The following is a 23,633-nucleotide window of genomic DNA, read 5'->3' as shown; positions in this document are numbered from 1 at the left end:
AAAAAAAAATTAAAAAAAAAAAAAAAAAAAAAAAAAAGCCTAAATAGTAAGTTACCACACGCAATTTATAAGGTGTTTTGTTCCTGCTTAGAATTTGAAAATAAATCAACTTTACCATAGAGTGACCAAAAACAATGCATTTTTAAACTATAGGCCATGACCCATTTGTGGATTGTGAAATATAGAAGTAGGTTCAGATAAGCATTTTTTGTTTAATGAGCTGGTAGAGACTGGAAAACAACAATACCAGAATATGCCACAAAGTTAACTATTGTTTCATGAAATATTTCAATTTTATACATATATGGAATGTATTTAAATGACTGAAAGGTATTTTACATTGTAGGTCACAATAAAAAAAAAAAAAAAAAAGTCTGAAAAATACAGATCTCGGATCTACCAGTAAGACAAGCTTATTTTCTCAGAGTGGGAACGAAACTAGGAGGAACAGTTTTACAAATTTTTGTAAGATTATCTCATCTAAAGATCATCTAAGATTTTAAATAACTGTGTACTCATTTTTCAGGTGCTGAGAATTCACTTATTCAAAATTCAAAAAAGGCTTATTTTTCCCCTTCTATAGACCAGGCATAGTTCTATGAGCTAGAAATAGAAAACTGAAAAAATCAAGTCCTGCCCTCATGAAGTTTAAATTCTACCAGAGAGAAGTTAGCCATTGTGCCAGCTGCTAGGCTCAGTGCTTTACATACATTCTCACTTGGGCCTCATAATACTATGAGGTAGATAGTATTTATCCTCATTTTATATATGCGGGAAATGAGGCTTGGAGAAATTACTTAACTTGTCCAAGATCTCTCTTCTTCTCTCTCTCTCTCTCTCTCTCTCTCTCTCTCTCTCTCACACACACACACACACACACACACACACACACACACACACACGTATGTGGCTAGTCAATAGTAGAGCTGGAATTCAAACTCAAGGCATCAGGATTCCAAAGCTCTACCCTTAGCCACTATACTACTCTGCCTTCTAGAGTTCTTCTATCGGCAAGAAAATGAAATGTAACAGCATTCTGCCCAAGTAAATTTCTAAAAGCTACATCAAAGGGTGGCTTTTGATCATATAATTTCAATTATAGGTGGTCTGGGATTACATGCCCTCTTAAAAATTTTATAAGTTGAAAGAAGTCAAGTCTTAGAAGTTGACCTAGAACTACAATTCAGTTTCATCAGTTTGCTTTGGAATAAACATATTAAACCATCAGATGATTTGTATGTCTTCTTAACTGTTTAGAAAGAAAATAAGAATGGTAGACAAAAGGCATACAAATCAGCACACTGTGGTTAAAAAAAAAAAAAAAGTAAGACTGTTCCATGAATAAGTTCATCTTAGGCTCTCACAATAACAAGGCTTTAGCAGCAGAGCATGACTATTCATTCAGAGGTCTTATTAGGAAAGTCATTCCCTAGAGGGATCCTGCAGGTTTAAGAGACATGTTGAGAGAAGCAAGGCCCACCCCCTTAGTCAGCTAGACCTGCTGAGTCAAGCCCCGCAACCAAGGTGAAGGTGGTGGGGCCAGATGACCCCATACCTCATACTTCTAATACACTGCCTGATCTTGAGAGCAGAAATTGTTCCTGTTTTGCTCCCATCACCTAATACAGTATATGGGATGTGGCAGAGACTCAGTAAATATTTGCTAAAAGAATAAATGATCTTGTACAAGTTATTTCCTCTCTGGGGTCTTGATTTCCTATAAAGCAAAAGGATTGTAATAGATCAATATATTCACTTTTAGCCGTAAAAGCGTATACCTCCTTGGGCTAGAATTTCTAAACACATCATAAGGCATCGGTAAAATTACTCCAGGACATCCGGGTCTGAATATATGCCTAGTCACAAGGTTTCACAACATCTTACTCACTGCAGTCCTGTGGAAGATAAACAAAGTCTGCCCTGTTGAAACTCCCAAAACTGCTCAGTATTACTGGAGTAGGAAGAAAGATATGCTAGTTGTTGTGGAAATAATAGAAAATATGTCTGACCATCCAGCTAGAGAAGGAGGAAAGTTGATATTCATAAAAACAATAATAATGGCAGCAGCAAAGTTTAGCTTCTTCAGATGTTTGAAGAATCAGAAAAATCTCATATCTGGTTTCTCCAAACAATCTTACTTACTGTGAAGGCAGCACCCTTGTTTTTTTAATAGTATAACACAGATTTACCATCCTCAATCATCAACTAGAAATTATTTTCTAATCATTTATGATTTTCTCCAAAAAAGAAAAGTAAATTATTTTTAGCACATTATTTTAAATAATATCTCAAATTAATGAAGCAACTGGACTACATCTTAATACCCCCAGTTCCTGAACAGGCTTTATTAAATATGTTTGCTGAAGATTGAAATGGGATTAAACATCAAACTATGTCCCTTATCTATAAAAAAATTTAAATGGTTTTCAAATCACCTGTAGTTGTTACGGGCAGAAATAGCTTCTAATTATTTTAAACCTCTTTATGGATGTTTGTTACACACAAGAAACATTGGTAGAAACTGTAGGGGAATCAAAACACTCTACAAAGTATCAAGTCCTCAAACTTAGGACCCAATTTGGGTAAACAGTGCTTGACATAAAAAGTCAAAGAATAATACAAAGTTTTAAATAAAGGCACATTAAAAGAAATATCATAAGACACTTTATAATGTGACTAATGGCCAATAAAAAAGTAAGAAAGAGCTAACAAGGCATTTTACCATGTGCAGATTCTAAGAGAAGAAAATGTTTTTACACATGACATTTCCATGAGTTAACTTCTTCCTTCTGTTTAGTCTTAATTAATCTAAGAGTTTATAAAAACAAAAAAGTTATTATTCAAAGGACACAAAAAGTTTAAAAAGCACAATAGCTGTTTACATAACATTTAAAAGGAAGGTAAACAAGCTTACTTTAACAACTCTTTTAAAAATAATATTCCATGGAAAATAAGAACCCTTGTACATTACTGGTGGGAATGTAAAATGGTACAGCCACTGTGGTAAACAATTTGGTGGTTCCTTAAAGCTAAACAGAAAATTACTATATGACCCAACAATTCCATTCTTGAGTACACATCCAAAAGATTGGAAAACAAGGACTTAAACAGATACTTGTACACCAGCATCCACAGCAGCATTATTCACAATAGCTAAAAGGTGAAAACAATCCAGTGTCCATCAATAGATGAATGGAGGGGCACCTGGGTGGCTCAGTTGGTTAGGGGTCCAACTCTTGGTTTTGGCTCAGGTCATGATCTCACTGTTCATGAGACTGAGCCCCACATCAGGCTCCACGCTGACAGCACAGAGTCTGCTTGGGATTCTCTCTCTGCCCCTGCCTTGCTCACGCTCTCTTCCTCTCTCTCAAAATAAACAAACTTGAAAAAATAGATGAATAGATAAATGAAATGGGGTATATACATACAATGGAATATTTCTCCGTCATAAAAAAAGAATGAAGTTTTGATACATGCTACAAAATGGATGAACCTTGAAATCATCATATTAAATGAAATAAGCCAGATGCAGGACAACATTATATGATTCCAGTTATATGAAATATCTAGAATAGGCAAATTCACAGAGATAGGAGATTAGAAGGCAATGGAGAATTATGACTTAATAGTTACCAAGTTTGTTTGGGGTGATGAAAAAGTTTTGTAAGTAGGCAGTGGGGACATGGTTGTGCAACACTGTGAATGTAATTAATGCCACTTAATTCTATACTTAAATATGGTTCAACTAACAAATTTTATGTTATATATGTGTGTGTGTGTTCAACCACAATTAAAAAAACATTCTACGATTGGGGCGCCTAGGTGGCTCAGTCAGTTAGATGTCTGACTTCATCTGAGGTCACGATCTTGTGGTTTGTGACTTTGAGCCCTGCATCAGGCTCTGTGCTGACAGCTCAGAGGCTGGAGCCTGTTTCGGATTCTGTCTCTCTCTCTCTCTCTCTCTCTCAAAAATAAACATTAAAAAATTTTTTTGTAAAAAGTCCACGGTCACCTCACAGATTAAAATATAAAAGGAAAATGTGCCCTTATCTAAAAATGGAGAGAACTGGTAGTCATTCCATTAACTAAGATGTCCACCATGGCCACATGGCACACACACACTTTATGTGCATCCTGATGTGATATGATCTATATAATAGTCTTGCTGGAAAATTTGACCAGATCTACAATATGGGATGTTCTATAGTACAAGAACCTGAAAAGCCTGAACTCTTCAAAGGATTCACCATCATTAAGAAAAGAGAGTATTGATATAACAGTTCTAAATTGGGGAAACTATAAAAACACAAGAGCCAAATCCAATGCTTGAACCTTGACTGGATCTGATCTGATCTGGAAGCAAAGGTGCTATATAGGATATGTGGGGAATAATAAAGGAAATTTGACTTATGGACAGAATATAGGATGGTAGTACTGAATTACCGTCTTCAAAAAAAAAAAAGTTTTTAATGTTTATTTATTTTTGAGAGAGTATGAGTGGGGGAAGGGCAAAGAGCGAGAGAAACAGAATCTGACGCAGGCTCCAGGCTCTGAGTTGTCAGCGCAGAGCCTGATGTGGGGCTCAAACCCACAAACCATGAGATCATGACCTGAGCCGAAGTCGGACACTCAACCAACTGAGCTACCCAGGCGCCCCTGAATTACTATTGATCTCTCAGTTACAGTAATGATAATATGGTTGTACACAATACTGTTTCTGTGCTTGGAAAATACATGCTGAGGTACTTACAGGTGAAGTATTAAGGAATCTGCCACCTATTTTTGGATGGTTTGGCAAAAGAGAATGTGTGGGAGGAAAGGACGGGAGAGGTGGAGCATTTAGGGTAAGATAACAGATGGGGAATTTAAATGAAGGATATACAGGCTTTCATTGCAGTGTTTCAACGTTACTGGGGGATTAAAAATTTCAAAATAGAAAAAGGAGATTTTTAAAAATTAGAATTCTTCAAATTTTCCTCTTTTCCACTCAGAGTATACATAAGAAAGCTAAATGAGGGGTACTTGGCTGGCTCAGTTGGTACAGCATGCCACTCTTGATCTCAAGGGGTCATGAGTTCAAGCCCCGTGTTGGGCATAGAGCTTACTTAATTTAAAAACAAAAGAAAAGAAAGAGGAAGGAAGAAAGCTAAATGAACAAGGGGGAAAAGATAGCAAATTCAGGCCTTTCCATACCTTCCACGTCATACCAGTGTGCGCCGTTTGTGATCCCATCTTTGAAAGTTTCGTCTTCATCTCCTGGACAATGAGGTGCACCAGTTTTCATTATGGGATGGTTTGATGCATAGGCTTTTGCCAAGTATTTAAAGACTTCATCATCTGAGGTTTTGCTATAGATTCCAGTGGCCTTATGTTCTGGAGAATCATCAAAAGGATAGCTTGCTACCACAGAGCCACCATGCAGATTTCCAGAAAGCACAAACCTTTGAAAACAACCAAATCATGTATCACCAAAAAAAAAAAAAAAAAAAAAAGGCACAGAAAATGCCATGTATTTAAAAATTCTACATCTTTCATAAATGAACTCAGGTATCTCTCTTAGAGACCCAGAAGACAACTCTATCAGCTATTACAAGCAGAACAACCAAAAAATAAAATGAAAGAAAGCATCATCAATTTAACAAATTTCAGTCCAATGGTTTTTGTAATTCAACTTAACCTCAATCAACTTTAAAGAATTTTCCCACCATTAAAAAATTAGCTGAATCACAGTATAAATTAACGTTTCAGAAGACATCTTATTCAGGGAATTCAAATTTGGCGTTAGGTTGAACAATATGAACTTCCAAGTATTCAGTCACTTTTTGAGCTACAAAAGTGGCAATTTCATGTAGTTCAACCTAAGACTTGTATTTTGTAACATGTTAACATTGTAGAAAACATGACTTGTATAAATACTTGTTGAATACATGAGTTACGTTAGTGACTTTCATGATTTTTTATATTTACTATCCAAAAATGTTTCAGGTAGGAAGTCTAATTTAAAACAGGATGTGTTTTGCCTCACTCCAGTTTCACAATATACTGAATACTAAATTCACATTTTCAAAAGAGAAGCCACAGTTGAGAAGACTGGGGGTGGGGAGAACCTGATACAGTGAGCTGCTTTCAGAGAAAAACAATATAGCACATAAAAGATTAGTCCTCCATTGCGTCACCATAGAAGCAGCTCTAAGCCCAATGTTTCTGATTGGCCCATTAAAAAATAAACTGACATGCAGACAGGGCTGCTCCCATAAAAGAAACATTTTTTTTTATGTTTCTACTTCTAAGCGAACCAATTTATAATTTGGTGAAATTTATAGATACTGAAATACTGAAGAACTCCTTTTATGGTGAAAGCTAGAGGCAAAAACATGCTCAAGTCCTATTTATACATCCGTCTCTCATGTAACAGTTTAAACTATTACTGTGAGTACAGATTAAACACTCTCCTCTTGGCCCTCTAAACTGGATTTTCTTGCTTCTGCCTTTTTGTGGCTGAAATGAACTGACCTATAGAAGTTCTATATATAACATTTCATTGCTTCAAAGAAAATCAGATCTATCATATGTCTAATTTGAAAGGTTATTTTAAGTATCATCAATACCATCCCAGAGAATATCAAAAAGTGAAAATTACTGGTAACACAGAATCTGGTCATCAGAAGACAGAACTTAGCCAATGAAAACAGTGATTAAATACTAGAATAGACTATGAAAAGAGACTAGTTAAAAACTAATATAATTATTATTAGCAATCTTCCAGACACCAGAGGATGCCATTTGGAGTAGCAGCAATAGCACAAGGTCTGGAGCCAGGCAAATATGGGGGAGAACATTCAGTCTCCCAGACTTGTCACTAACCAGCAACAAAATACGATCAGAAGTTACTGCCTCTAAACTCATTGAACCCCAGTTTCTCTCTCATCTGTAAAATGGGGATTAATGCTACCTGCTTCCCAGGATTGTTATAAGAATTAACACACATACAACACCTTCCAGCACAACAGCTTTATATCCTCTGCCCAACAAATGTTCATTCCTTTGGAGCTATCTAACATCCTAGTGACTAGGGAATCACTGCCTTCAGGCTTTCATTTTATTCCCCACTACCAATGCTAGCCCTTGGGTGACAGAATGATACAGAAACAAAACCTAAGTATATATTCTAACATTCTAATTCCATTCTACCCATCTGGCGCCCACTGCTAAGGTATTATCAGTTTACTTTCTGATACGTATGCCTTAAATAATTTAAATGCTTTTCTCTCCCCTTGTGATTTTGGGAGAGCTACAAGAAGCCTAGCCTAGTTCAGGCAATCCATTCAGCAACAAATTTTAAGTGTCAACTATGTGCCAAATGTTCTAGGCCCTAGGGAATACATCGGTGAACAAACATAAAAATGCCCTCATGGCATTCATATTCTAGTAAACTAAAATGGATAACTGCATATTCGAAATAAGTGAAGCATGTTGTTTTAATTGTATATTTTTCTTTTTTTTTTTTTTTAATTTTTTTTTTCAACGTTTTTTATTTATTTTTGGGACAGAGAGAGACATAGCATGAACGGGGGAGGGGCAGAGAGAGAGGGAGACACAGAATCAGAAACAGGCTCCAGGCTCTGAGCCATCAGCCCAGAGCCTGACGCGGGGCTCGAACCCACGGACCGCGAGATCATGACCTGGCTGAAGTCGGACGCTTAACCGACTGCGCCACCCAGGCACCCCTAATTGTATATTTTTCAATTAAAACTTTAAAGTCCAAGATTCTTGGGGCACCTGGGTGGTTCAGTCAGTTGGGTGTCCAACTTCGGCTCAGGTCATGATCTCACAGTTTGTGAGTTCAAGCCCTGCGTCGGGCTCTGTGCTGACAGCTCAGAGCCTGGAGCCTGCTTCAGATTCTGTGTCTCCCTCTCTCTCTGTCCCTCCCCTGCTTGTGCTCTGACTCTCTCTCTCTCTCTCTCTCTCTCTCTCTCTCTCAAAAATAAATAAACATTAAAAAAAATTTAAAGTCCAAGATTCTCTATTAAATGCAGTTTTCACTGTTTGGCATTTTTTTTTGCAATGCTTTTCAGAAATATTAAAATGGCCTAACCACGGGGCGCCTGGGTGGCTCAGTCGGTTAAGCGGCCGACTTTGGCTCAGGTCATGGTCTCATGGTCCGTGAGTTCGAGCCCCGCGTCAGGCTCTGTGCTGACAGCTCAGAGCCTGGAGCCTGTTTCAGATTCTGTGTCTCCCTCTCTCTCTGACCCTCCCCCGTTCATGCTCTGTCTCTCTCTGTCTCTCTCTGTCTCAAAAATAAATAAACGTTAAAAAAAAAAAAAAAAAGGCCTAACCAAATACTTGTAGAACAAAATATTTGCAATCTACTTGAGCGATAAAATTCACTTATTAGATCTTCCTTATTTTACTTATGTAGTCTTAAAAGTATGAATGCTACTCTTATAAGGATTTCAAGACAAAGTGATACCTATTACAGTAGCTAGAAATTTACCGCTTTTAGTCTTTATCAAACCAACTTTGCATGTCAATCCAATTTATTTGAAAGGTATTTTATGGCTCCATTCAAATCATTTAAGTGTTTTTCATACTTGACTTTAGTATCATATATTATTTCTTGCATAAGATTTAAAGTAGCTGCTAAATATAAATATTATAAACAAGAATCTATAGATATTTAAAAGTTAATCTCTAAGTTAACTGTGTTATGCTTTCCGGATAACCCTATAACTTTTAAAAATTAAGAGGACTTGAGTATGATAAACTAAATTCTCAAGATTCAGGAACTGTACATATAATACAAGCTCCTCAAAAGTAAATTGTACCCACCCCCAGCAATAAGATAATGCTTTTCACAAACATACCAAATAATCATTTATATGCTAATCTCCTATATAAGTCTAAGCAGGTATATTTAATTAAAGAAACCTAGTGTGCTTTCAAAAATGGGGGTGAAGAAAACTATTAAATCTTTATTTTAATAATGGGGTTAAAACCTTGTATATTTTCCTAAGTATATGTGTCAATTACCAATAATACAAAAATACCTATTGGATGAAGTATAAAGTGAAACAAAGAAAATTCACTTTCTTAAGCAGACGGAAATAAGTGTTAAATTCTTACATATCCAAAATAGCAACAAAAATCTATTTCTAATATAGCTAGGTGAGTAGCGTATCAAGAAGTTACTCGGGCGCCTGTGTGGCTCAGTCGGGTGAGCATCTGACTCTTGATTTCAGCTCAGGTCATGATCGCACAGTTCCTGGGATGGAGCCCTGCATCAGGCTCTGCTCTGTGCTGACAGCACAGAACCAGCTTGGGATTCTCTTTCCCTTTCTCTCTGCCCCTCCCCCTGTGCTAGCACTCTCTCTCTCTCTCTCTCTCTCAAAATAAATAAACTTTAAAAAAATTACTCAAATGATTTCATAAAATACACTGAAAAAGGTAATTTTCCCATACAGACTAATGTGTTCAGTTCTTAATTTTCCAATTCATAAAGCTAACTCTAAGCATCATCTCAAATTGTGTGTGTGCTTGTGTTTTTCATTTTATTCACATATCTGTGTCCTTTATTATTAATTTATCATTAAAGAGTATGCATTTTGAGTTGATATTTGAAAGCTGAAGATGGATGGATGTACTTTTCATGTACACCCTATGTAGGTAGTCACCTACTTTCCCTTCTGATGAGAGTTATGTGTTTGAAACCTGGTTGGGTACGATCAGGATAGTCCATAGCCACAGAACAAAATGACTTTCTGCATAATACCAACAAACACAGATGAACTCAAAATTGTCACAAGCTCCAATCATTGAACTAACCAGCCCAAACCACAACTTATAATTGTTAAATACTGTAATATGAAAAAGTTAACCAGGGAGCAAATTTTTGGCTCCACATTTTAAAGTTTAAAGCTTTTGGTATAGCCTCAAGGTGACTTGCACCAAGGCAAAGCTCATTTTCATTTCTGGTCACCCACCGCAGAACTAACATTGAAGAGAAAAATCTCATCATGGAATTCATATCATATCTGCAAGGGTCATGACGGGGCGTTTTCATTTAAGCAATGCAAACAACGCATTTGATATATCATCTCAGAAAAGCCTCAGCCACCCCAGCTTCTGACAACAAGATATATATATTAAAGTCATGTTTCTTAGGTAAATGTTCAGAGATCATGACATGGTTATCTTTAAAAGAAAAAAAAATCTTCCCAGAATATATGTGAAGTTAAATATCTACAAGGGAGCTCAAAAGGAGGAGTAAAGTCAAAGGTGGAAGATAAAAAAAAAAAAAAGTAGGATTGTCATAATGCCTATGAATTTTCTAGGTCTGCTATATGTATTGAAATCTTATAGAAGCGAGGATTCCCACAGAGAAACTTCTCTGTTCATTATTACCTTTATTGTATCTGTCACTTAGAAATCTCCAAATCAAGACGGCAAGTAACTGTTTATTCACAAGCCTTATGAAAGACACAAAAATGGGGATGTGCTGGCAAAACTGATGCTTGAAAAGGGAAGAAGTACCTGCTCACTCCAGACATTATTCCATCTGGAGTAAGTTCTCTCTCCTTTTATTCCTCCCCTCCTCCTTTTTGCTGAAAATCCTACTCATCTCTCAAGACGAAGTTCAAGTTCTACCTCTTCCACAGAGGATCCTTATTATTGCAGCCCACACACATTTTGCCAGTAGGAACAATTCCTGTAAAGTTTAACTGGGTATATAAACACACCTCATATGTATTTATAATATTCTCTTGTTACACACTATTTTCTTGAGGTCCTCATGCTTTTAATTTTTTACATCCCACATAGTGCTTAATAACACTTATGGTATGTATTAAATGTGACAATTAGCCATTCAGCCCTGGCCCACTAATAGTGTGCGAAGAGCATCAGAAACCTTCCAGAGAGTCTAAAATGAAGCAGCTCACAGATGAAGATACCAGCTCTGTGCAAGTTCTCCAGCCATAGCCATATGCTCCCTAGCTGAGTCAGAGGTAAAGACTGGAAGAGGACCAGTTTCTGTCAAATAACCAAGAAGACCCAGGGAGTGTCATATCATTATTGGGCTACAGTCTCCCTCTATAGCTGTTAAAAGCACTGACAAAGAGTCAAAGAATCTTAAGTCCCAGCTACACTTCCCACCATAGAAATTACTTAACCAATCTGACCCTCAATTTCCTCTATATGCAAAACAGGGATTTTAATGATGTCTATTGCATGAGGTTGTGGCCAACATAAAGTGAGATCATGCAGCCCAGGGAAAGAGCTTACTTAGCAGGGTGCCCACAGCATTAACAGCAATAGCGACAGCTTATCTATAAAATGAGTGAGCTGACCTAAGTTATCCTTAAGTTCTCTTCTATTGCTCATATTCTATGGTCTTGTGACAACACGGACCAGAATGTCAGAAAGGAGTCTCTCTTCCAGCCAAAGAGCTCTTTGCGTTGAACAAATGACAGCCTCTAGACAGCGCTTCTTGGACTATTAGCGAGATAAGAGGCTAAGCGGCCTGGGCCCTGTCCAGGTTACGGCGTGTCGCTCTCCACCTTCACTACCCCGGTCCCTTAGGCCTGCAAGCACTGTTTGAGTGTCTACTGAGTGCCCGCCCCAGCCCCTGCCCGTGGAGGCCCACGTGGATGGGGGTGGGAGGAGAAGGTTCACGACACTCACTTGTTCCTGCGGATCCAGTCCATGAGGGCGCGCACCTCTGGCACTTCATCCAGGGCAGGGGGCTCGCCGGTGCTGAACTGGTCGGGAAAGCTGCGGTTGAGGTCACGACCGCGACTGTTGTCGCGACCGCTGGCCCCGGGGGGGCCACTGTCGCTGAGGCCGCAGTCGCCCTCGTGGGCGCGCTCAAAGCCGTCGGGGTTGAGGCTGGGCAGCACGTACACGTCGGTGGTGTTGAGCAGGCGGACGATGCGCGGGTCTCCGCGGCGGTAGCCAGCCGCCAGCTCGCGGGCTAGGTAGATCAGCACCTGGCGCGACACGGTCTCGTCGCCGTGCATATTGCCCACCAGCTTCACCTGCGGCCGGCCCGGCAGGAGCGGCCCCGCCGCGTCGGGCCCCGCTTCGCCGTCAGGAGGCGGCGGCCCCAGGCCGGCGGTGAGGCGCAGCACCCACAGAGGCCGGCCCTCCACCGAGTTGCCGATGCTGAAGAGGCGCGCCAGGCCCGGGGGCCCCGCGGCCGCCGCCTCCCTCAGCTCCGAGCCCAGCTCCTCTTCGTGGTAGTAGCGGTCGAACTGGCCCTCGTCCGCCTCGGCGCCCGCGCTGGTCGTCGTTGTCGTTGCCTCCGCCTTCTTGATGTGCGCTGCCCGGGCCGGGTTCCGCAGCAGCAGCAGGAGCAGGCACAGCAGAAGCGGGAGGCGCCCCGGCCGCCAGGGCGGCCGCGCGTCCCAGCCGCTCGCCATCTTCCAGCAGCGCCGCTAACCCCGGCTCCGCTCCCGCAGCTCCGGGCTCCGGGAGGCGGGGGCCCGCCGGATCCCCTCCGCGCCTAGCAACCCCCTCCCGCCCTCCGGCCGCAGCCAATCGTGGACGGGCCTTCTGCGGCGTCACGCAGCGGGCGGGGTTTTCCTTAAAGCCCCAGATCCCCCTCTGGGCGTGCCTTCCTCTCGTCCCGGACGAGTTTGGTCGCTCTCTTCCTTCCCTAAGATTCCTCTCGCTCGCTTTCCCTCCTCCGCGTTTCCTCTTCTGCGTTTACTCCGCTTTTCCTCTATTCGTCCGATCTCTCCTTTATGGCTTACCCCTTAAATTCTCACCCGCTTTTCTCTGAGTACTCTTATTAGTTCCTTTCCCATCTTTGTTGCAGCTATCTCCCGCTGCGCTTTAACGCTTAGAACCGAGAATCGAAAGAATCAAAAGGTTCCAAAGAATCAAAGGACTCAAAAAAAAAAAAAAAAAAATCAAAAGGTTCGAAAGAATCAACCTTTTAAGAGCCGAAGGACGCCTTAGCTCTTTCCACCCTGCACGCTTTCCAACGGAGCCGCCCTGCCTTGGCTTGAGCCCGGTGCCCTGTGAGCTGTTGAAGACAGTGGGACACTTGAAGCTCACCTCACAAAGCAGTCCGTTCCAGTTTTTAGTTTCTGTGTTGACAGGAGGTGTCTCCTTTATGTTTAGTGGAAATCTGCTAGGTAGTAGGCTCTCTTTGTGTTAATGTGTAATAATGCATAATGTATATTTTGTCTTTTGGTGTCACTCCAGGCTATTTCGCTGCCACTAATTCTTGTGTGTGCTGGTGTCAGCCCTCAGTACGCAGATTTCATTTCATAGTTCACTTTCTCACCTCTCACACTTATTCCTGAACAAGTTATTTGTTTAACCGTGGCCTTAGAATGACATTTTCAAAGCAGCAGGTATGACATTTCTGGAAACGCTTGGTGAGTATAATTCCTGAACTCCTTAAGGTTTTGTCAAAGCTGGCAAATAATACGGTTTTTATCGTTTAGAGAAAGGGCCTTTTAAACTGGTCTTTAAAATAAGCTTCAGGGGCGCCTGGGTGGCTCAGTCGGTTGAGCGTCCGACTGCAGCTCAGGTCACGATCTCGCGGTCCGTGAGTTCGAGCCCCGCGTCGGGCTCTGGGCTGATCGCTCGGAGCCTGGAGCCTGTTTCCGATTCTGTATCTCCCTCTCTCTCTCTGCCCCTCCCCCGTTCATGCTCTGTCTCTCTCTGTCTCAAAAATAAATAAACATTAAAAAAAAACATTTTTTTTTCAACGTTGACCTGGCTGAAGTCGGACGCTTAACCGACTGCGCCACCCAGGCGCCCCTAAAAAAAACATTTTTTTTAAATAAGCTTCAGTCACTTTAGCTTGAAGAAACATAAAACCTCACAATTCTTTTATCAAATGTGAAATTCTACTCATCTAACAACATAATTGCAATAAGTGTTGTATTTCCTTCTTTCAGAGCCAGGCATTTCAAGGCCCTTTCTTGAACTCTGATTGAACACTAATATGACCAGTGAAGAATTAGTTCATTCCTTTGTCAAGTATTTATTGAATAACTACTGTATGGCAGAGCTAAGTCCTGGTAAGATAGAGATCGGATACAGTTTGTGATAGTGCTACAATAGAGATATTCAGGTGAGGGAAATCTCATTCAACCTGAGGAGGAGAAAAGGAGAAGAGAAGCTGGAAGGGAGAGGAGGAATTCTGGACAGCAGGAGGAGCAAGCCCAGAAAGCTGCAAGGCTTGAGAGCAAATACTGCATGTTCTGAGGACTGCATGCAGATCAAGATTACTGATCTGAAGGCACTCACAGGTGTGGAGGTGACCTGACAGGATGTAGGCCAGAGAAGCAGGACCAGAACCCGAATAGCCTCACAAGCTAGGCTCTGGGGAGCATTTAATCCAGAAGACCATGGTGAGCCACTGATGGATTTTAAACTAGATGGATTTTAATTTGGAAAAATCGCCTTCACAGTAACACGGAGAATGGAGTGGGAGGCCTAAGACTCTGAGACCGAGAAACCTGTAAGAAAGATATAATCCAAGAAGACGTGATGAAGCTCTTAACCTTTCAAGGGCAGTGCCAGTGGAGGTGGAGAGAAGGAAATGGATTCGAAAGACCTTCAGGAGAGAAAGTATACAGGATCTGGGGACAGAGAGAGAGGATTGTAGGCTGACTTCAAGTTACAGCCTAAGCAACCTGGCAGGTGTTCGCCGAGATACAGGACAGGAGAAAGTGCAGGCTTAGGTGAAGATAATGAGTTTAGCACAGCTGTGACCGGTCCTGTGAATGCCTCTTTCTCCTCCACGCCCCATTTGGTTTAGTCCACATCACGCACAGCAGCTGCGACTCATCAGGAACATAAGCCCCAACTCTGTACAAAGACCACTTCCCCCTGGGGAGTGCTTAATCATTACACTATGCACTTTTACAATAATCCAAATCAAAGAAGCCCCAGGGGACATGTTAACCTCTAATCAAATATTTCCTTTTCTACTATTTTCACTCTCCTTTGAAACCTCTTCCTGCCACCTCACTCTGGTAGCCTCACCTAGTGTGGCAGACTTGAAATGTAAATAAACAAGCCTGAGTGCAAGACAATGTGATGTAACTTGAGTCAGCGCCCTTCCAGGAATCCCCAGGCCTCTTTCAGGTCTGGAGCCCCCATTCTAATCAGGTACCCTATGCCAGAAGTTAGAAGTGAAACTCAAAGCTCCTAACCCTGGTCACTGCTCACTGGAGAGGAAACCTCCAGCTAGATACCTCCAGCTGTCCCAGAGAAGTCTTGAACCTTGTGACAGGTGTCCCCTTCCTCCTCCCCGACAAGGAGAGTCTTGGCCTCACAAATGAGGAAACTGAGGAAAAGCTTGAAGGTGAAAAGGCTTCTTGTTCACAGAAGCAGAGCAGTAATGACCTGGATTTTTAAAAACAAGGCAGAGCCATTGGATAGCCTTGTTGACTTTGGTAACTACTTTCTTGAAAAGACTTAAAAGTAACTGAAGCACAGCATAGACCATGAATTTGTAAATGTCACATTATTTGGCACAAACATCCATATACATACAAATTCAGCTTGATAAATATTTATGGAACACCCATTCTAGTGAAAGGTCTGCTTTGCTGGGTGCAGGAGGACTGGAAGCTGAATAAGAGATTCTCCTCCCCCTGGAGGTCAGAGTCTAGTGAGGGAGATAGAGCATAGCCGGGACAGGATATGTCCACAGGGCCAGAGCTAAAGGCACTGTGCTTAGCCCTTTTCATTTGTTGACACATTTAATCCTCACAGCCATCCTGAGGTAGGTACTATCATCATTCCCATTTCAAAGCTAAAAAGACTGAGGCACAAGGTCTTACAGCTGGCAAGCCACAGATCCAGGACTCGAACCCAGGGAGTCTGGCCTCAGAGTCTCTCTGTTTAATCTCTATAATAAAACTGATTTTATGTAGTGAACTAAAAAAACAAAACAAAACAAAACAAACAAACAAACAAACAAAAACCCTGCTAGTGGAACACAGGAAAAGACAACTAATTGTGATGAATCAGAGAAATTTTTACCGATACCACCAGATCATGAGCTTTGGCATCAGAACCGAGTTCAAATCCTAAGTCAACCATTTTCTAGCTGTTTTAACTTAAGGAAATTTATTTCATTTTTCTAATAATTAAATGAGATAATACATGTATAATATTTATGTCATATTTGCATATTACAAGCTTTCAGAAATCATTATTTTTGTTTATTTTTTTAATAATAAGAAGAATTCTCAAATAGGAAAAAAAAAGTGGAGAAAAGGTCACTCCAGGCAAAATGACCAGCAAGGGTAGAGGGATAGAGGCAGGTGATGAATGGTGGGAGGAGGACTACGATGACAACAATTTCACAAGCTAGTGAGAGTGACCAGGTAGATGGCCTTGCTATTATCTAAGACAAGAAAGGCAGAAGAAAATCTCCTTGAGATGAGGACTAAATTGGATTGACCATTGTTTAGCAATGCACAGGTTCCTCGTGATGTTTATAAGAGCAGTCATGGCGCAATGGTTCAGGGAAAACCAGAATGGAGTGGCATCAAGAAAGACTAGAAGATGATGAGGTAGAGCTGGTGAAGTAATTCTTTTGAGGAGTCCTGTTATAAAAGAAAGTAGAAAATTGGGACTAAGCTGGAAGGGGGCACAAGGCCAACAGAGTTTTTTGGGTTTGGGTTTGTTTTTTTGTTTTTTTTTTTTAATTTTTTTTTAACGTTTTTTATTTTATTTTTGGGACAGAGAGAGACAGAGCATGAACGGGGGAGGGGCAGAGAGAGAGGGAGACACAGAATCGGAAACAGGCTCCAGGCTCCGAGCCATCAGCCCAGAGCCCGACGCGGGGCTCGAACTCACGGACCGCGAGATCGTGACCTGGCTGAAGTCGGACGCTTAACCGACTGCGCCACCCAGGCGCCCCTGTTTTTTTGTTTTTAAGATGGGAGAAATCATAGTTTGTTTGTGTACTGATGGGAATGATCTCGTAAAGAGGGAAGATTTGATGATGCGTTAGAGAAGGTGGAGAATTGCTGGCGCCATGGGATCTAATCCACCAGTGGAAGGGCTGGCCTTAAGTAGGAGCACAGACACTTCATCCATAGACACGAATGGAAAGGCAGAATATATGGGCATAGGTACAATTAAGTGGGTAGGCGAGGTGTTGGGAGCTGGTGGATGTTCTCTGATTGCTTCTATTTTCTAATGAAATGGGAAATAAGACCATTAGCCAAGAGTAAGGATGTTATAGTAGGTGTCAGAAGTTTGAGAAAAGAGAGAAAGGTATGAAATAATCCTCTCAAAGAGTGGGAGAGAGAAATGGAGAGTAATAATAGTTTTCAGTCATTGACACTTAATAGGAACTGGCTGTTTTTAAACACATCCTCTAGACCTGAAAGCTAATGGGACATGGAACAGAAGGGTTTGTTTGTTTGTTTGTTTGGTTGGTTGGTTGGTTGGTTTTTTGATAAGGAGATTGTCTGGGAGCCTGAAAGGTATAATTAGAGCCCAAAGAATTGGGTTCTGAAAAGCCAGCTTGAGGGGATGTGAGATTCCTGAGAAGATAAACAGAGATGAGGGCAAGACTGGATCACAGTTAAATTCTCCATTTCATTTGAATTTTGCTCCATGCCCAGGTCCCCCCTAGTGTTAACTTACCCAAACAAGTGACCACTTGCTCTTCGTCATCTCTGCAAAAGAAAGTCAAATCCAAGAAACTTGCAGTCCAAGAACCACTAGTAAGAGATCAAGTCATCTCATTCTGACCAAAAGCAACCATCTGAAAGCAAATTGGGGATTTGAAAGATACCATGTCAGTCACAGTTTGCATAATAATACCTCCTTACACGTGATTTCTCACGTACATATGTTATCTTGCTCACAACTCTGAGGGGTACCAAGGTTGCCTACAAAGATTCTAGCTTTAAGCTGTCACTAACCAGCTCAGACAAGTCACACAGCTAGACACAGGGCAGAGCTGGGAACTCCAGCCCTACCTACAAAATCTTTCCAGAGCTCCTGCCGTCACACCCCGGGACTCATTGCACTTAACTCACTCTGAGCTGTATGTGTATGCTGTGTGCACATCTAACTTATAATGAGAAAGACTGAAAGAAATAAGCAACCAAGCCTAAAACAGAAGTAGAAATGTACGTTGGTGAAAACTCTTTAAAGAATGTGGAAATAATCTTAAGGTGTTAGTGATCAATAACAAAGAAATGAATGCTTTATTCAGGTGACCAGACACATGGTTAGTGCCTATGGGAGAAGAAACTGAAGAATTAACTGAGGCCCACAGAGACACATTCATTTAAAGAAGAATTAGAGAAACCGACAAAAAGTTGTCTATAGGTGACAGGGATGATAAAGACATGAAGCAATATCCAATTAGAATTTTCACAAATTTGCTGACATGTTCTAAGTAGCAAAACACAAGAATGGCTTAATTTCTGAAGAGCAATTTTTAAAAATGGAATGAAGTCTCAAGGTGGGTGAATCAAAGGAATTTTCAAGGGATTTGACCACATCAGTTCTTGCAGGTGCTGTTGGTTCCCTGCCCAGATTCTCTGTACCAAGCCAGCATACCCCTTCCCTAGCTGCTGTTACACCTGCACCCTTTTCTGGAAGATTTCCCTTAGCTGACAGGAGATGCTTTGCCCAGAAATCCCTGCCAAGTTACACACACTGCCTGTATGCACGCCCCCTCCTCGCTCCGCTCTCCCACTAGACTCGTCCTACTGTTTCACAGATGCAGGGTGCCTTGTCTCTGGATGGGAGAAACTTTGGAGCAATTTATGCTCCAGAGCTCTCTGTGGAATCAGGCTGAGGTAAGAGTTCTTTCATCTCTACTTAGCTTCTTCCCCTATCATGCTTCCTTTAATCCCTTGTAGGTTTCTCCTGAGGGCACTTCCTCAATAAATCATTCATCCAAGAACCCCTGTCTCAGACTGTGCTTCTAGAAAACCTGCCTTAAGCCAGCCGGATCGGATGTAACTCCACAGTATGTCTCTCTATGGATTAGATAGAACACATTTTGCTTTATGTTTTTGTTGTTGTTTGCTGTTTGTTTTTGTTTTCATAAAGTTTGCTGTTGCTTCCTTGGGGTCTGTATCTTTCCAGGCCAAAAAGAAATGAAAGATGTTTATTAAAATCTCTTCTAAAATTTGCCCTTGGTTAGGTAAGCCTCTTCTTAAAATTTTAGTTAGGCCTGTTTCTAGGGCAGAGATAAGCTGTTGTCCAATCACGAGGCTATGACAGTGATTTTGATCTGTATTGCCAAAAAATTCACTATCAGCCAGCACCAAATGGACAGCAGTTCTAGTCTCATGAGGCAGAGAGGGAGGGAAGCAAGTATCAAACACTTTCAGTTATACATATCAGAAAACCTGACTCATTCTAACTTGAATAATAAATGGAATTTATTGGCTCGGATAACTGAGAAGTCCAAAGGAGAAGTTTGGAGTCAGTCATTGCTTTTAACCCTGTGACTAAACAGTGGCCACCCACCTGCCTTCTACAGTGTTCACTTTAGTCTAAGTTTGACTCCACTTGTGGTCCCAAGAAAGCTCCCTGAAGCTCCCCAAAGCACACGCTTTCTCCTTCATACTCAGCAAGAAACAGAGGATGCCCTTGTCCTATTAATATTGCTGAGTTTCACTTGGATTGGCTCAGCTTAGGTCACATGCCTACCCGTGAACCAATCACTACAGGGAAGATGGCGTATAATGATTGGCTTAGTTTAGGATACGAACGCCAGGGATGGAATCTGATCCCCAAGAATTGCATGGATCTTCACCGGGAAATCAGGGCCTATGGCAAAAGGTAAGTGGAGAATGGGAGCTGGGAAGACAACCAATCTATACCCACCTGCTTCACCAGACTAGCAGCAGAATATTTTATTCACTCTACATTTATGACATGTATCTGTGTGCCCTGTTCTGGCACGAGGGGTGGGGTGTGGGGCCATGTTACTGTGCATGATAGGAAAGGAAGAAGGAAGAGAAAGTGCTGCAATGAAGTGAACTAAGCAACATGGTGAAATAAGTAAGAAATAGGTGAATAAGTAACTATGTATGCACACGGTGATGATAACTAATACCTACCTGGGCCTTAGAGCTTCCAGTATGCTTATCATACAGTTTGTTTGCTAATCCTCACAATTTGAAGAGGGACATTTGTCCTTATTTCTGGCTGCCCTGTATCTGAACCTCCTCCCTTATTTTAGGGAATCCTCCACCTTATGAGTCTTAGTGGGAGGCAGGACCTTCTCTCACTACACAGGGTGAAAATGCCAGGATGTGCGCACACACCCTAGGTTTGGCCAAGCAGGTGAACCCATGACCAGCTTTGAATTGTGACACAAGGAGGCGGAGACTATGGGAAACTCATTTTGGTTGTACTGGAGCAAGGGTGGCAGCAACCTGTAGTTTCCATGCAACAGAGCAAACAGGTCCCTCCCCCACCCCGCCACTCTGAGCGCCAGCAGTAGTGGCCACGGTGACAATGGTATGTGGTGATGGTAGCAGCAATCCCCTAAATTTGACTGTTTGCTTTGGGGTATTGTTCCCTGCTGGGTATAATCTCTGGTTTTCCAACCCTCCTAGCAATTCCGTGGACCAACCAATATCCTTTAAATAAATTCATCTTCAACCAGAATCAGTTTTGTGGCTGCAGCTTATTGAAATACAACCTTTTGGGGTCAGGTTTTTTTTTTTTTTTTTTTTAATGCTTATTTATTTTTGAGAGAGACAGAGACAGAATGCGAGTGGGTTAGGGGCAGAGAGAGAGGGAGACACAGAATCCGAAGCAGGCTCCAGGCTCCGAGCTGTCAGCACAGAGCCCGGTGCGGGGCTTGAACTCACAAACTGTGAGATCATGACCTGAGCCGAATTCGGACGCTCAACCGACTGAGCCACCCAGGCGCCCCTGGAGTCAGTTTTATCATCCTCATTTTTCAGGTGAGAATATACAGGCTCTGAAAAAGTAAGTAACCAGTGCTGAGGATCACACTATCTTCCAGCTTGTTTTTTCGGTACATGCCTCATTCGTAGGTAATGGAGAAACTGGGAAAGGCCCCTTCAGTTCCCAAACAGTCCTACCCTCTCCCCGTATGTCTAGGGCCTAAAATGTACCATTAGAGATGGGTTCCTCGAAATCTGAAAGGCTTTTCACAGGCATGCATGGCAGGGATCTTGTGATCTTAGCTGAGACCAGGGATGGGGCAGGAAAGGTGGGGATTCTTACCTTAGAGAGGATTGTCTAACAGCTGCTTGAGAGCGGGGCCCATGAGAATGGGATATGGGTGGGTGGCACAAGAGAAGGAGAGAAATACTAAAAGAAGAATAAGGTTGCCATGTGACTGGAGCCAAAAACAGACTTTGCCCCCGCATTTCTTTATATATATATATATATATATATATATATATATATATATATATATATATATATATTTATATTTATTTCTGAGAGAGAGAGAAAGTCACAGAGGGGGTGACAGAGGATCCAAACTCTGTGCTGACAGCGGAGAGCCCCATGTGGAGCTTGATCTCACAAACCATAAGATCATGACCCGAGCCAAAGTTGGACGCTTAACTGACTGAGCCACCCAGGCGTCCCTGCCCCTGCATTCCTATGGAGAATCTTTGGCTTGTCTGCTTAGTCTGCCTGGGTAAAGCCTGGAGGTGTCTTGGGGCGCCTGGGTGGCTCAGTCAGTTAAGCGTCCAACTTCGGCTCAGGTCATGATCTCACGGTCTGTGAGTTCAAGCCCTGCGTTGGGCTCTGTGCTGTCAGTTCAGAGCCTGGAGCCTGCTTTGGATTCTGTCTCCCTCTCTCTCTGCCCCTCTCCCATTCGTGCTCTGTCTCTATCTGTCTCAAAAATAAATAAACATAAAAAAAAAAAAAAAAAAGAGTGGCGATGTCAGCAGGGGAAGCCCCAGGGAAGACAGGATTATTTGCTACTGATGGCTCTCAACCCTGGACATCTTTTAAAATCACCCAGGGAGGGGTGCCTGGGCGACTCAGTGGGTTGAGCATCCGACTTCAGCTCAGGTCATGATCTCACAGCTCGTGAATTGGAGCCCCGCGTCAGGCTCTGTGCTGACAGCTCAGAGCCTGGAGCCTGCTTTGGAGTCTGTGTCTCCCTCTCTCTCTGCCCTTTTCCCGCTCATGCTCTGTCTCTCTCCCTGTCAAAAATAAACATTTAAAAAAAAAGAAATCTTTTAAAATACTACCACCCTGCATTAATAAAGGGTGGGTATGAGGGTGGAGGAGTCTCAGAGAGAAAAGGAAGATCGGAGGAAGCTCTTAAGAAGTGAGACTTTTAGGGGCAACTGGGTGGTGCAGTTGGTTAAGCATCTGACTCTTGATCTTGGCTCAGGTCATGATCTCATGGTTCATCTCATGTGCTGACATCATGGAGCCTCCTTGAGATTCTCTCTCTTCCTCTCTCTCTGCCCCACTCACATGCTCATGGGTGCACATGCTCTGTCTCTCTCTCTCTCTCAAAATAAATAAATTAACTTAAAAAAATGAAGAAGTGGACTTGAAGAGAGAGAATGTGCTCTGTAATAGTAAGGTAAGTTAACCATACTTTACTTTTCAAGGCTTTTATGGGAGTTGGATTTGGATTTCTTTTGGATGTGATTCTGTGCTGAGACAGGGCTAAATACAGCCTAGTTTTATTTGGGTTATACCCTATACCTATTTTACAAGTTTGCCCAAGGCTGGCCCTTGATTCTAGCCACACATTCAAATGGGACTAAGTGCTCCCTTGCCCAGATGTGGTAAGGTATGCCTGAATCCAAAGATACCCTCCAAAAAAAGAGCAAGTAACTGAGACTGTGCACTCTTGCATAAAGCCTCAGAGCACAACTCACACCCCCTTACCAGAAAAGTATTCAGTTACCAGGGATGCTCTGGCAGCCAGCAACTTCAGCCTCTAATTTTGATGAAAATACTTGCCGAGACTGAATTGGCACAAACAACGTGCATTCACACCCAGCCAGCTGGACTCCATCTCAAGAGTACACGATAAAGCTCCAGAAGGTGAAGAGATTGATGCTATTTATGGAACAATCTGCAGTCATCTTTCTGTTATAGGTCTGGGTGGAAATGGTGCAAGAGAATATACAAGCTATAAGAAGAAAGCAGCTACTGAAATGGTGCAAGCCCACCCAGGAGCCAAAGCTCCCAGGAGACCCTGAGCGCCAAGGACACAGAACAAGGCAGTGGGTTTGCAAAAGGACCCTTGTGAGAAGCAATTGCTAGCTCATATGCTCACTAGAGAAAGGAAACACTTTTTGCAACACCCAGAGAAAGGAAAGAACAGACAATGAAGCCAGATAAAATAGGGTGAACCGATGCAATCAAAGATACAACGGAATGAGTGGAAATTATAGCAAATCTCTAGGGGCACCAGAGCAGATGTTCCCACCAGGTTCTTGAATGCTGCTTCCCAGCACCACCCCACTCCTCGCTCTAATCTTTGTCTCCTTCCCAGCACTTTATTCTGTTCTGCAGACATTCCATCCATTTGTTAGTTCATCCAACAGACCTTGACTAAACACGGTCTCTATGCCAGACCTAGTACAGGCTCTGGACACAAAGAAGTGAAGAAAACACAGTTAAGATCAGATTAAGAAGACCCTTGGGCCTTAAGCACTGAA

General features: G+C 42.0%; 1 protein-coding gene across 2 annotated transcripts in view; it reads right to left on the bottom strand.

The window, feature by feature from the left end:
- The window catches only part of CPD (carboxypeptidase D), an 83,755-nt gene extending 71,273 nt beyond the window's left edge, over positions 1–12,482 (bottom strand). For both annotated transcript variants that reach the window (XR_009255245.1, XM_058704806.1), the window contains exons 1-2: positions 11,680–12,482; positions 5,194–5,441 (exon numbers count right to left, since the gene is read on the bottom strand). Coding sequence is in view for 1 of the 2 variants with exons in the window: in XM_058704806.1 (XP_058560789.1) it covers positions 5,194–5,441; positions 11,680–12,416 (985 nt within the window). In the remaining variant the exon portion in view is untranslated. The remainder of the gene's footprint in view (positions 1–5,193; positions 5,442–11,679) is intronic.
- Between the last annotated feature and the right edge of the window lie 11,151 nt (positions 12,483–23,633).

Source organism: Neofelis nebulosa, chromosome 16 (genome assembly GCF_028018385.1).
Source record: "Neofelis nebulosa isolate mNeoNeb1 chromosome 16, mNeoNeb1.pri, whole genome shotgun sequence".
NCBI classification, from domain to species: domain Eukaryota; kingdom Metazoa; phylum Chordata; class Mammalia; order Carnivora; family Felidae; genus Neofelis; species Neofelis nebulosa.
This window is presented reverse-complemented; position numbering and strand designations above follow the sequence as displayed.